Genomic DNA, 12,649 nt, shown 5'->3' with positions numbered 1-12,649 from the left:
ACAATCAAGCGTTTCATTCAAAATAGTCAACAGGGTCGCAAGAAGCGTGTGGAAAAACCAAGGCGCAAAATAACTGCCCATGAACTGAGAAAAGTCAAGCGTGCAGCTGCCAAGATGCCACTTGCCACCAGTTTGGCCATATTTCAGAGCTGCAACATCACTGGAGTGCCCAAAAGCACAAGGTGTGCAATACTCAGAGACATGGCCAAGGTAAGAAAGGCTGAAAGACGACCACCACTGAACAAGACACACAAGCTGAAACGTCAAGACTGGGCCAAGAAATATCTCAAGACTGATTTTTCTAAGGTTTTATGGACTGATGAAATGAGAGTGAGTCTTGATGGGCCAGATGGATGGGCCCGTGGCTGGATTGGTAAAGGGCAGAGAGCTCCAGTCCAACTCAGACGCCAGCAAGGTGGAGGTGGAGTACTGGTTTGGGCTGGTATCAAAGATGAGCTTGTGGGGCCTTTTCGGGTTGAGGATGGAGTCAAGCTCAACTCCCAGTCCTACTGCCAGTTTCTGGAAGACACCTTCTTCAAGCAGTGGTACAGGAAGAAGTCTGCATCCTTCAAGAAAAACATGATTTTCATGCAGGACAATGCTCCATCACACGCGTCCAAGTACTCCACAGCGTGGCTGGCAAGAAAGGGTATAAAAGAAGAAAATCTAATGACATGGCCTCCTTGTTCACCTGATCTGAACCCCATTGAGAACTTGTGGTCCATCATCAAATGTGAGATTTACAAGGAGGGAAAACAGTACACCTCTCTGAACAGTGTCTGGGAGGCTGTGGTTGCTGCTGCACGCAATGTTGATGGTGAACAGATCAAAACACTGACAGAATCCATGGATGGCAGGCTTTTGAGTGTCCTTGCAAAGAAAGGTGGCTATATTGGTCACTGATTTGTTTTTGTTTTGTTTTTGAATGTCATAAATGTATATTTGTGAATGTTGAGATGTTATAATGGTTTCACTAGTAAAAATAAATAATTGAAATGGGTATATATTTGTTTTTTGTTAAGTTGCCTAATAATTATGCACAGTAATAGTCACCTGCACACACAGCTATCCCCCTAAAATAGCTAAAACTAAAAACAAACTAAAAACTACTTCCAAAAATATTCAGCTTTGATAATAATGAGTTTTTTGGGTTCATTGAGAACATGGTTGTTGTTCAATAATAAAATTAATCCTCAAAAATACAACTTGCCTAATAATTCTGCACTCCCTGTATAGAAAAAAAAACTCTGTCCTATTTGGTGGCCGGGACAGTGGGAATGTTCATAGGCTGGTGCATGACCACCACTGATGGATTGCAGGGTGGTCGTAACCATGGAAATGAGCAGTTTGTATAATGTGATGGAAAAATGAATTCAGCCAGCAAAGGAGGCAATATGGACAATCACAATACATTAGTAAGTGCCTTGTATTAGCTTTCTCTACATGAAGCAGGCCACTTGCTGAAGTGACACAACCCCTTTAATGTGCCCCAATGAGCACATGTGACGTCAGTGGAGACCACAGACAGTACCCGTCCGTGATTCAGTGACACGACCAGAAGTCTTAGGCTGGTTTCACACGGGCGTTGCGGGAAAATGTGCAGGTGCGTTGCGGGAAAACACCTGCGATTTTTCCGCACGAGTGCAAAACATTGTAATGCGTTTTGCACTCGCGTGAGAAAAATCGCGCATGTTTGGTACACAAACCCAAACTTCTTCACAGAAGTTCGGGCTTGGGATCGGTGTTCTGTAGATTGTATTATTTTCCCTTATAACATGGTTATAAGGGGAAATAATAGCATTCTGAATACAGAATGCAAAGTAAAACAGCGCTGGAGGGGTTAAAAAAAATAAAAAAAATATTAACTCACCTTAGTCCACTTGATCGCGGCCCGGCATCTACTTCTGTCTCCTTGTTGAATAGGACCTGTGGTGAGCATTAAATACAGTTACAGGACCTTTGATGACGTCACTCCGGTCACCACATGATCCATCACCATGGTAAAAGATCATGTGACGTACCATGTGATGACCGGAGTGACGTCATCAAAGGTCCTGTAACTGTATTTCATGCTCACCACAGATCCTATTCAACAAAGGAGACCGAAAGAGATGCCGGGCTACGCGATCAAGTGGACTAAGGTGAGTTAAATTATTATTATTATTTTTTTTTAACCCCTCCAGCGCTATTTTACTTTGCATTCTGTATTCAGAATGCTATTATTTTCCCTTATAACCATGTTATAAGGGAAAATAATAATGATCGGGTCTCCATCCCGATCGTCTCCTACAACCGTGCGTGAAAATCGCACCGCATCCGCACTTGCTTGCGGATGCTTGCGATTTTCACGCAACCCCATTCATTTCTATGGGGCCTGCGTAACGTGAAAAACGCACAAAGAGGAGCATGCTGCGATTTTCACGCAACGCACAAGTGATGCGTGAAAATCACCGCTCATGTGAACAGCCCCCTAGAAATGAATGGGTCCGGATTCAGTGCGGGTGCAATGCGTTCAACTCACGCATCGCATCCGCGCGGAATACTCGCCCGTGTGAAAGGGGCCTTAGGCTACTTTCACACTTGCGTTGTTGTTTCCCGGTATTCAGATCTGGCAGAGGATCTCAATAACGGAAAAAAAAAACGTTTCTGTTTAGTTCTCATGCATTCTGAATAGAAAGAGATCCGTTCCGGATGCATCAGGTTGTCTTCCGTTTCTGGCAGCATTTAGTTTGGTGAACAGACATAAAACCGATGTGAGCTGCGGTTTTGTGTCCGGTCATAAAAATGGGAAAAGGATCCAGCACTAAAAACAATGTAAAAAGTCAATGGTGACGGATCCGTTTTTTATGGAGCCTAAAAAAACTGCTCCGTCACACATTGACTTTTATTGTATTTAGTGACGGATCCGTTTTTCTCCATTTTGATTTCACACAACCGCGTCCTAACGGAACGGATGCATCCTGATGTGCAAAATCAAAACGGATCCGTTTAATTCCGATATTAAGATCCTCTGCCGGATCTCAATACTAGAATTAACAACGCAAGTGTGAAAGTAGCTGATTGTTGGGTTTTCAGCAGATGTTCCCCTACTGTCGGCAGTGCCGCTGTCATAATTATACAACCCGCATACGTAACTAGATTTCAGCTGGCCATGCACTGAATCGTGCGTCCAACTGCTGGCAACCTACAGGCAAGTTCAGCGGAGGATAAAAAAATATTACAAGTTATTACATATAATTCCCCTAAGAAGAAATCCATGTGCACGGACCCTGTATGGCAGCTCATATAATCCCTATGACCTGTAGGCACTCCATATAATGCCATATCATGCCTCCATGGGGCACCATATTCTTCTCTATAAGCAACGCCACTAGGGGTCCTGCGTAATATCTCACCCAGTGGAGCATGATGTATAAGGCTACTTTTACACTAGCGGCAGGACGGATCCGACAGGCTGTTCACCCTGTCGGATCCGTCCTGCCGCTATTTCGCTGTGCAGCCGGACCGCCGCTCCGTCCCTATTGACTATAATGGGGACAGGGGCGGAGCTCCGGCAGTGCACGGCGAGAGGCCGCCGGACTAAAAAGTCGGACATGCAGTACTTTTAGTTCGGCGGCCTTTCGCCGTGCACTGCCGTACTGCGCCGGAGCTCCGCCCCCGTCCCCATTATAGTCAATGTGGACGGTGCGGTGGCACGGCGAAATAGCGGCAGGACGGATCCGACAGGGTGAACAGCTTGTCGGATCCGTCCTGCCGCTAGTGTGAAAGTAGCCTAATACAAGTACAAAGATACAAATACAGAGGTATTAAAGGGAACTGTAAAATGTCCCTACGGCTTTTGTTTTCTGTACTAATCATGCTTAGGCTACATGCACACGACTGTTGTGTGTTTTGCGATCCGCAAATTGCGGATCCGCAAAACACGGATGGCGTCCGTGTGCGGACAGCCATTAAATAACTGCCTATTCTTGTCCGCAAAACGGACAAGGATAGTACAGGTTATATATTTTTTACGGACCACGGAACGGAGCAACGGATGCGGACAGCATTGAAGTGAATGGGTCCGCACCAGAGCTGCAAAAACTGCGGCTCGGATACGGACCAAAACAACGTTCGTGTGTATGAGGCCTTATTCTGTATTTTTCAGGAGCGTTTTGCAAGAAATTATGTTTTTCTCAGAGGCATGAACTGGAAAGGCAGGTAATTATTCCTTCTAGATCATGGCCGTTCTCCAGGGAATTAAATGTAGGTAAAATCATTTCTCCTTATACATTTTTGTAATGAATTCGTATTGAAAAACATCTGAATACATGTTATACCGTAACGCAATATAATGTATGCCATCGTAATGTATGCCATCGTGCAAGCCCAGTCTGAGTTTACATGTGCACAGAGAGCTGGGTCTGTCACACGATGAATCCCTATGATTAATGTGAAAAATGAAAATCGTGCATGACAATCCAACACTAGAACCAGCCCTGTACCTCACATGGACCCAAAGATCTCCCCGTTCAGATTGCTCTGCTGAATTATTTCAAGCTGGCAGCTCAAGGAGGAGCATGTCCTCTCTTCCTGCTGCAGCTCTCTCCCTATCACAGCTCAGGGGGCATGTCCCTTCTTCCTGCTGCAGCTCTCTCCCTATCACAGCTCAGGGGGCATGTCCTTTCTTCCTGCTGCAGCTCTCTCCCTATCACAGCTCAGGGGGCATGTCCTTTCTTCCTGCTGCAGCTCTCTCCCTATCACAGCTCAGGGGTCATGTCCTTTCTTCCTGCTGCAGCTCTCTGCCTATTACAGCTCAGGGGGCATGTCCTTTCTTTCTGCTGCAGCTCTCTGTCTATTACAGCTCAGGGGGCATGTCCCTTCTTCCTGCTGCAGCTCTCTCCCTATCACAGCTCAGGGGGCATGTCCTTTCTTCCTGCTGCAGCTTTCTCCCTATCACAGCTCAGGGGGCATGTCCTTTCTTCCTGCTGCAGCTCTCTCCCTATCACAGCTCAGGGGGCATGTCCTTTCTTTCTGCTGCAGCTCTCTCCCTATCACAGCTCAGGGGGCATGTCCTTTCTTTCTGCTGCAGCTCTCTGCCTATTACAGCTCAGGGGGCATGGCTTTTCTTTCTGCTGCAGCTCTCTGCCTATTACAGTTCAGGGGGCATGTCCCTTCTCAGAGGGCATGTCCTTTCTTCCTGCTGCAGCTCTCTGCCTATTACAGTTCAGGGGGCATGTCCTTTCTTCCTGCTGCAGCTCTCTGCCTATTACAGTTCAGGGGGCATGTCCTTTCTCAGAGGGCATGTCCTTTCTTTCTGCTGAAGCTCTCTCCGTATCACAGCTCAGGAGGTATTCCACGTGGAAAAAATAAAAAAAAGAATGGAGACAGCACGCCCAAAGTTTGGAATTTATTCCAGATGCAACATTTTGGCTGGAGAGCCTTTGTCAAGCAGCATTTTGCATAGGGAAGCTTCCCACTTTCCTAGGAGACGGGCACCCAACCCTCATTACCTAGGAGTGCTGTTCATCTTGTTATATTTCAGCTCAGGGGGTATGTCCTTTCTGCTGCAGCAGTAACACTTTCTAACAGAAGATATGGCTGGTGGCAGTTGAAGGACTGAACTGGGCATCTGCGTCCACCTCAGCGAGGTGGACGAAGACACGGGGAAAAATAGAAACGGCAGGTGGCGCTATAGACATACATTTTATTAAGTAACTTGTCTTAAAGGGAACCTGCCATCAACTTTATGCTGCCCATACTAAAGGCAGCAGAAAGTAGAGACAGGTGAGATGATTTCAGAGGTCTGTCGTTTTTGAAAGTTAAAAGTAAGTGGTTGCCGAGAACCAACATCACAATCATTGCAGGCCGGGCCTGGAAAAGAGTCCTGGCCACCTGAGAAGAGTCATGAATTCCTGCTCTCCTGCCCACCTGCTGATGACTGACAGTCTTCTACCTAGTTTTCTCTCTTTCTCTCTAGGAGAGAACTGCCAACCATCAGCAGATTGGCGAGAGAGCAGGAGATTATGAGTAACCAGGACTCTTCTCAGGTAGACTGGACTCTTCTCAAGGCCTGAGCTGCAATGATTATGATGCTGGTTCTCAGCATCCACTGACATTTAGCTCATGAGTGACACACCGCTGAGATCCGCATTTCTGTCACTACTTTATGCTCCCCTTAGTGAGATCAGCATAAAGTTGATGACGGGTTCCCTTTAAGCCTCATTCACACGTCAGTGATTTCCATCAGTGATTGTGAGCCAAACCCGGGATTGGAGGTATAACGGAGAGATCTGCTCCTGTTCTGTGTTTAGAACCGCACCTGGTGTTGGCTCAAAATCATTGATGGAAATCACTGACCGAACACTGACGTGTGAATGAGGCATTATCCTCCAAACGCCAAAAAAACCACACAGACATGTATCGGTGGGCGTGATGACAATCTCAGTACAGCGCTGCAGAATATGGGAGCGCTATATATATAAATAAGTAAAATAAATCAAACCAAATCTGTGTTTGTTTTCTAGTGACTGGAAGGTCCACTCTTTAGGTATCGACCAGAGCTCCAGCCAAGCCGTGTCACATGGAGAACTCAAAAGGCTCATTTCATCTGCTGCAAATCTTATTGTGGCCACTGTAAGTAGCAACTTCTTCTTCAAGGAATTTCCCCTGTGGGGGGCGCTGCAGCGCAGATAGATCGCTGGTGATCACCCTGGGATCAGTTTGTCATTGAGAAGACCTTCTACCAAAAGGGGACTGTGCAAAGCCAACAACTCCATTCTAAGTGTTTGATTTTTAGAGATTTTCTTTTATCCGTCCTTCAGGTTTCCTAGGGAATACTCCCTGCAACTGCAAACCATACCTGGCAGTGCCCAAAAAGATTTTGGTCAGTTGCCTAGCAACAAGCAGGAGTAGTCCCAGTTTATCCTCGTATCCCTGGTACCAGCACTTCTACTTCTGCATAGTGCAGGAGAAGATGGCCTCTGGCCCCCAGGGGTGGTGTGTGGAGTATTAGGTATGTGAGGGCGATCTGTGGGCTTTCCATACAGGGTAGACTAGACCAGGGGTCAGCAACCTTCAGCACTCACTGCTGTGAAACTACAACTCCCAGCATGCAAGCATGCTCATCTGTTCTTCGAGGTCCCACAGAAGTGAATGAAGCATTCTGGGAGTTGTAGTTTCTAAACAGCTGGAGTGCCAGAGGTTGCTGATCCCTGGACTAGACAACCCATACTCCAGGGGTCCTTCTGATGAAATCGGTGGTAACTTTTTGTTTTTCAGTGGAAACATTGTGCCCTATAGAGTGAGAGCTGCCATCTAGTAAATGGAGTGCACCCCTTTATTAGTTCAAAATGGTGTATCATAAAATATTAACTTTTTTAACGGATGACGTCCGTGTGCGTTCCGTATTTTGCGGAACAGAACAGCTGGCCCCTAATAGAACAGTACTATCCTTGACCGTGATGCGGACAATAATAGGACATGATCTATTTTTTTGCGGAACGGAAATATGGACATACGGAAACGGAATGCACACGGAGTAACTTCAGGTTTTTTTTGCGGACCCATTGAAATAAATGGTTCCATATATGGTCCGCAAAAAAAAAAACGGACACGGAAAGAAAATTGTGTGCATGAGCCCTTAGATTGCACACAGGTGGACATCATTTCACTAATGATGTGACTTCTGAAGGCAATTGGCTGCACCAGAGCTTTTTATGGGCTTCCTAACAGAGGGGGTGAATACATACACAGATGCCAATTTTCTGTTTTCTATTTCTAAACGATAGTTTTATTTATATATTTTTCTCATTTCACTTCACCAACTTAGACTATTGTGTTCTGATCCATCACATAAAATTCAGATTTACAAAACATTGAATTTAAGGCTGTAATGTAACAAAACACGAAAAAAGTATATAAAATAGTTTTGCAAGGCACTGTAGTATACCCAATGGGGGTCATTTATTAAAGGGGTTGTCCAGGTTAAGAGCTGAACCCTGACATAGCCCCGTTTTCACCCAGGCAGGCCCTCTGACATGAGCATATATGCTCAGATGCTTTTTCTGGAGATCCGGTAACATGTGCTTTAGCGCTGCCCTAGCCTGTAAAACGTTGGTTCCATGTTCATATGTGCCCGCATTGCTAAGAAGAATGATGTTTTAATGTATGCAAATGAGCCTCTAGGAGCAACGGGGGCGTTGTCATTACACCTAGAGGCTCTGCTCTTTCTGCAACTGCCAATTTGACAGGATCAGACAGTGAAAACGTCATCACACCTGGCCCTGTCAGTCAAAGTGCAGAGGGCGCGGCAGTTGCAGAGAGAGCAGAGCCTCTAGGTTTAACGGCAACGCCCCCTTTACTCCTAGAGGCTCATTTGCATATAGTAAAACATCATTTTTCTCAGCAATGCGGGCACATATGAACATAGGACCAACACAGATGCCTTCAGATGCCAAGTGAACATGTAACCGGTCAGCCAGTGTCATAGGTACAAATCTGCCGACAGATGTCCTGTAAGGTTATAGTCACATTACCGATATTACATAGAATCATAGAAGATTGACAGCAGAAAAATCCACTAATTTATGGATTGATTCTACAAACCGGATTCCAAAAAAGTTGGGACACTAAACAAATTGTGAATAAAAACTGAATGCAATGATGTGGAGATGGCAAATGTCAATATTTTATTTGTAATAGAACGTAGATGACAGATCAAACGTTTAATCCGAGTAAATGTATCATTTTAAAGGGAAAATACGTTGATTCCAATTTTCACGGTGTCAACAAATCCCAAAAAAGTTGGGACAAGTAGCAATAAGAGGCTGGAAAAAGTAAATTTGAGCATAACGAAGAGCTGGAAGACCAATTAACACTAATTAGGTCAATTGGCAACATGATTGGGTATAAAAAGAGCTTCTCAGAGTGGCAGTGTCTCTCAGAAGCCAAGATGGGTAGAGGATCACCAATTCCCACAATGTTGCGCAGAAAGATAGTGGAGCAATATCAGAAAGGTGTTACCCAGCGAAAAATTGCAAAGACTTTGCATCTATCATCATCAACTGTGCATAACATCATCCGAAGATTCAGAGAATCTGGAACAATCTCTGTGCGTAAGGGTCAAGGCCGTGAAACCATACTGGATGCCCGTGATCTCCGGGCCCTTAAACGACACTGCACCACAAACAGGAATGCTACAGTAAAGGAAATCACAGAATGGGCTCAGGAATACTTCCAGAAACCATTGTCAGTGAACACAATCCACCGTGCCATCCGCCGTTGCCAGCTGAAACTCTACAGTGCAAAGAAGAAGCCATTTCTAAGCAAGATCCACAAGCTCAGGCGTTTTCACTGGGCCAGGGATCATTTAAAATGGAGTGTGGCAAAATGGAAGACTGTTCTGTGGTCAGACGAGTCACGATTCGAAGTTCTTTTTGGAAATCTGGGACGCCATGTCATCCGGACCAAAGAGGACAAGGACAACCCAAGTTGTTATCAACGCTCAGTTCAGAAGCCTGCATCTCTGATGGTATGAGGTTGCATGAGTGCGTGTGGCATGGGCAGCTTGCATGTCTGGAAAGGCACCATCAATGCAGAAAAATATATTCAGGTTCTAGAACAACATATGCTCCCATCCAGGCGTTTTTCAACAAGATAATGCCAGACCACATTCTGCATCAATCACAACATCATGGCTGCGTAGGAGAAGGATCCGGGTACTGAAATGGCCAGTCTGCAGTCCAGATCTTTCACCTATAAAGAACATTTGGCGCATAATAAAGAGGAAGGTGCAACAATGAAGGCCCAAGACGATTGAACAGTTAGAGGCCTGTATTAGACAAGAATGGGAGAGCATTCCTATTTCTAAACTTGAGAAACTGGTCTCCTCGGTCCCCAGACGTCTGTTGAGTGTTGCAAGAAGAAGGGGAGATGCCACACAGTGGTGAAAATGGCCTTGTCCCAACTTTTTTGGGATTTGTTGACACCATGAAATTCTGATTCAACATATTTTTCCCTTAAAATTGTACATTTTCTCAGTTTAAACTTTTGTTCCGTGATTTATGTTCTATTCTGAATAAAATATTAGAAGTTGTCACCTCCACATCATTGCATTCAGTTTGTATTCACGATTTGTATAGTGTCCCAACTTTTTTGGAATCCGGTTTGTACATATTTTTTGGACTTTTAATTGCGTCACATATCGGAGTGTGCAGTGGTGATCCTCCTATATATATATATATATATATATATATATATATATATATATATATATGATGAAGCAGTAGTGGGTCCAGCTATTGTCATGTCCGCACGCCCGTCATCTCACTGTATTACCAGCAGCCCTCTATATCACATTGTATCTGCTCAGCGTAGTAAACAGTGCAGCACGCTTTACCGCCATTGAGTGCTGAGCTGTAATTACCCATTTGTTTCTATGGATGCTGGATTAGCGACACAAAGCCATGATAATGCGGCATGTCAGTTGGCATTCATTTCTCTGGTTGTGGATCTACAGTCTTACTGCTGGGATTTGCAGCTATGGCTACACATACAATCTCTGTATATACTCCAGGTGCCAGCAACAAGTGACAATGTAGATTATGAAATCGCCGTCCACACCACAGCCAGATTTCAAGAAGAAACTACGCCCTCCATGTTCATACGACTGTATGGAGAAAGTGGCAGAACAAAGACACTTTCCCTTCAAAATCCTTTGGCTGCCACCATTACCTCCAGTGCTGACCGGGTAAGAGCTCAACTCCTGTTATAATAAAGCAAACATTCAGGGATGAACTCAAGCGGATTTATAGGATTGGGACCTCCTACCCTTTACTGTTTAACTTGAGCAGTGGTTGCAGATGCTACTCCATTCAATCTCGTTAGCAGAGTATGTGTCTTAGTTGTCTTCTCAACTATGGAAAATAATAGCATCCTTTAATACAGAATGCTAAGTGTAATGTCAATTGAGGTTTAAAAAATTATAAAAACATAACTCACATCATCCAGTTGATCGCGCAGCCGGCATCGTCTTCTTTCTTCAGGACCTGCAAAAGGACCTGCGATGACATCAAGCGCTCACCACGTGGTGAGCTCTGTGACGTCATCGCAGGTCCTGCTGAATGAAGATAGAAGGACCTGCGGTGACGAAAGAAGAGGATACCGGCTGCGCGATCAAGTGGATGAGGTGAGTTGTTTGTTATTATTTTTAACCCCTTTCTTCTTTCCGGACCTGCAAAAGGACCTTTGACGTCATCACGCTCACCACGTGGTGAGCGTGGAGACGTCAGCGCAGGTCCTGCTGAATGAAGATAGAAGGATCTTCTATCTTCATTCAGCAGGACCTGCGCTGACATCACCACGCTCACCACGTGGTGAGCGCAATGACGTCATCAAAGATCCTTTTGCAGGTCCTGAAAGAAGAAGCAAGAAGACAATGCCGGCTGCACGATCAAGTGGATTAGGTGAGTTTATTTTTATTTTTTTTAACCCCTTAAGGCACATTTCACTAAGCATTCTGTATTAACAATGCTATTATTTTCCCTTATAACCATGTTATGAGGGGAAATAATACAGTGAATAGACTTTAATGGGGTCCGGGGTTGCTCATCCCTATCACCTCCTAGCAACCATGCGTGAAAATTGCACCGCATCCGCACTTGCTTGCGGATGCTTGCGCAGCCCCATTCATTTCTATGGGGCCTGCGTTGCATGCACAGTCCCATTGAAGTGAATGGGTCAGGATTCAGTGCAGGTGCAATGCGTTCACCTCACGCATTGCACCCGCGCGGCATTCTCGCCCGTGTGAAAGGGGCATTAGACTTTGAATGGAGCGTCAACGGGCATGTGCAAACGGTGCTCCATTCAAATGGGGGAGACGGAACATCTGTTCTTGTGATCAGCGGAGGTCCCTATGGTGAGACTCCCATAAATGTGACATTTATGACGTATCCTCTGGGTAAAGGATCATGCACACGACCGTGGATTTTGTCCGCATCCGGTCCACCTGTTTTGCGGGTCGGATGCGGACCCATTCACTTCAATGGATGTCCGTTCCGCGGCACCCACCAAAAAAAATAGATCATGTCCTATTCTTGTCCGTTTTACAGACAAGGATAGGACTTTTCTATAGAGAACAGGACATTCCGTTATGCTAAATGCGTAACGTACATTGCCGGTATCTGTGTTTTGAAATCCGCAAAAACACCAACATAAAACTTCGTTAGAATACTGTACGGAGCGACCGCTCCGTACAGTATTAGAATGTATTGGCTCCGATGAGCCAAAGTTATTACTTTGTGAAATCTCACGAGACTTCGGGTAATAACTTCATAAATTAAGTTCTACTGTTAAAAAACTTTTACTGAACTTGGGTTCGGTTCTAAGTGGTACCTTGGAACCGAACCCGAGTTCGGGAAAAGGTTTTTAAAAGTAGAAATTATTTTTGAAGTTATTACCCGAAGTCTCACGAGACTTCGCAAAGTAATAACTTCGGCTCATCGGAGTCAATACATTCTAATACTGTACGGAGCGGTCGCTCCGTACAGTATTCTAACGAAGTTTTATGCGAATCGACTTTATACTGCCTCAGCTAATTGCTGTCATTTAGAATTCATATTAATTGTATTCAGTGTTATAATCTGCTATCCACAATACTTTATGTACTTTG

The 12,649-nt window shown here is 45.0% G+C and overlaps 1 protein-coding gene across 1 annotated transcript in view; it reads left to right on the top strand.

The window, feature by feature from the left end:
* LOC121008747 overlaps positions 1-12,649 on the top strand; it is a 52,761-nt gene that overhangs the window by 8,280 nt on the left and 31,832 nt on the right. The window contains exon 3 of the mRNA XM_040441442.1: positions 10,556-10,729. Coding sequence (XP_040297376.1) covers positions 10,556-10,729 — 174 coding nt within the window. The remainder of the gene's footprint in view (positions 1-10,555; positions 10,730-12,649) is intronic.

The sequence above is a fragment of the Bufo bufo genome, chromosome 7 (genome assembly GCF_905171765.1).
Source record: "Bufo bufo chromosome 7, aBufBuf1.1, whole genome shotgun sequence".
NCBI classification, from domain to species: domain Eukaryota; kingdom Metazoa; phylum Chordata; class Amphibia; order Anura; family Bufonidae; genus Bufo; species Bufo bufo.
The sequence above is the reverse complement of the archived record's forward strand: the minus strand, read 5'-3'. Positions and strand labels throughout refer to the sequence as shown.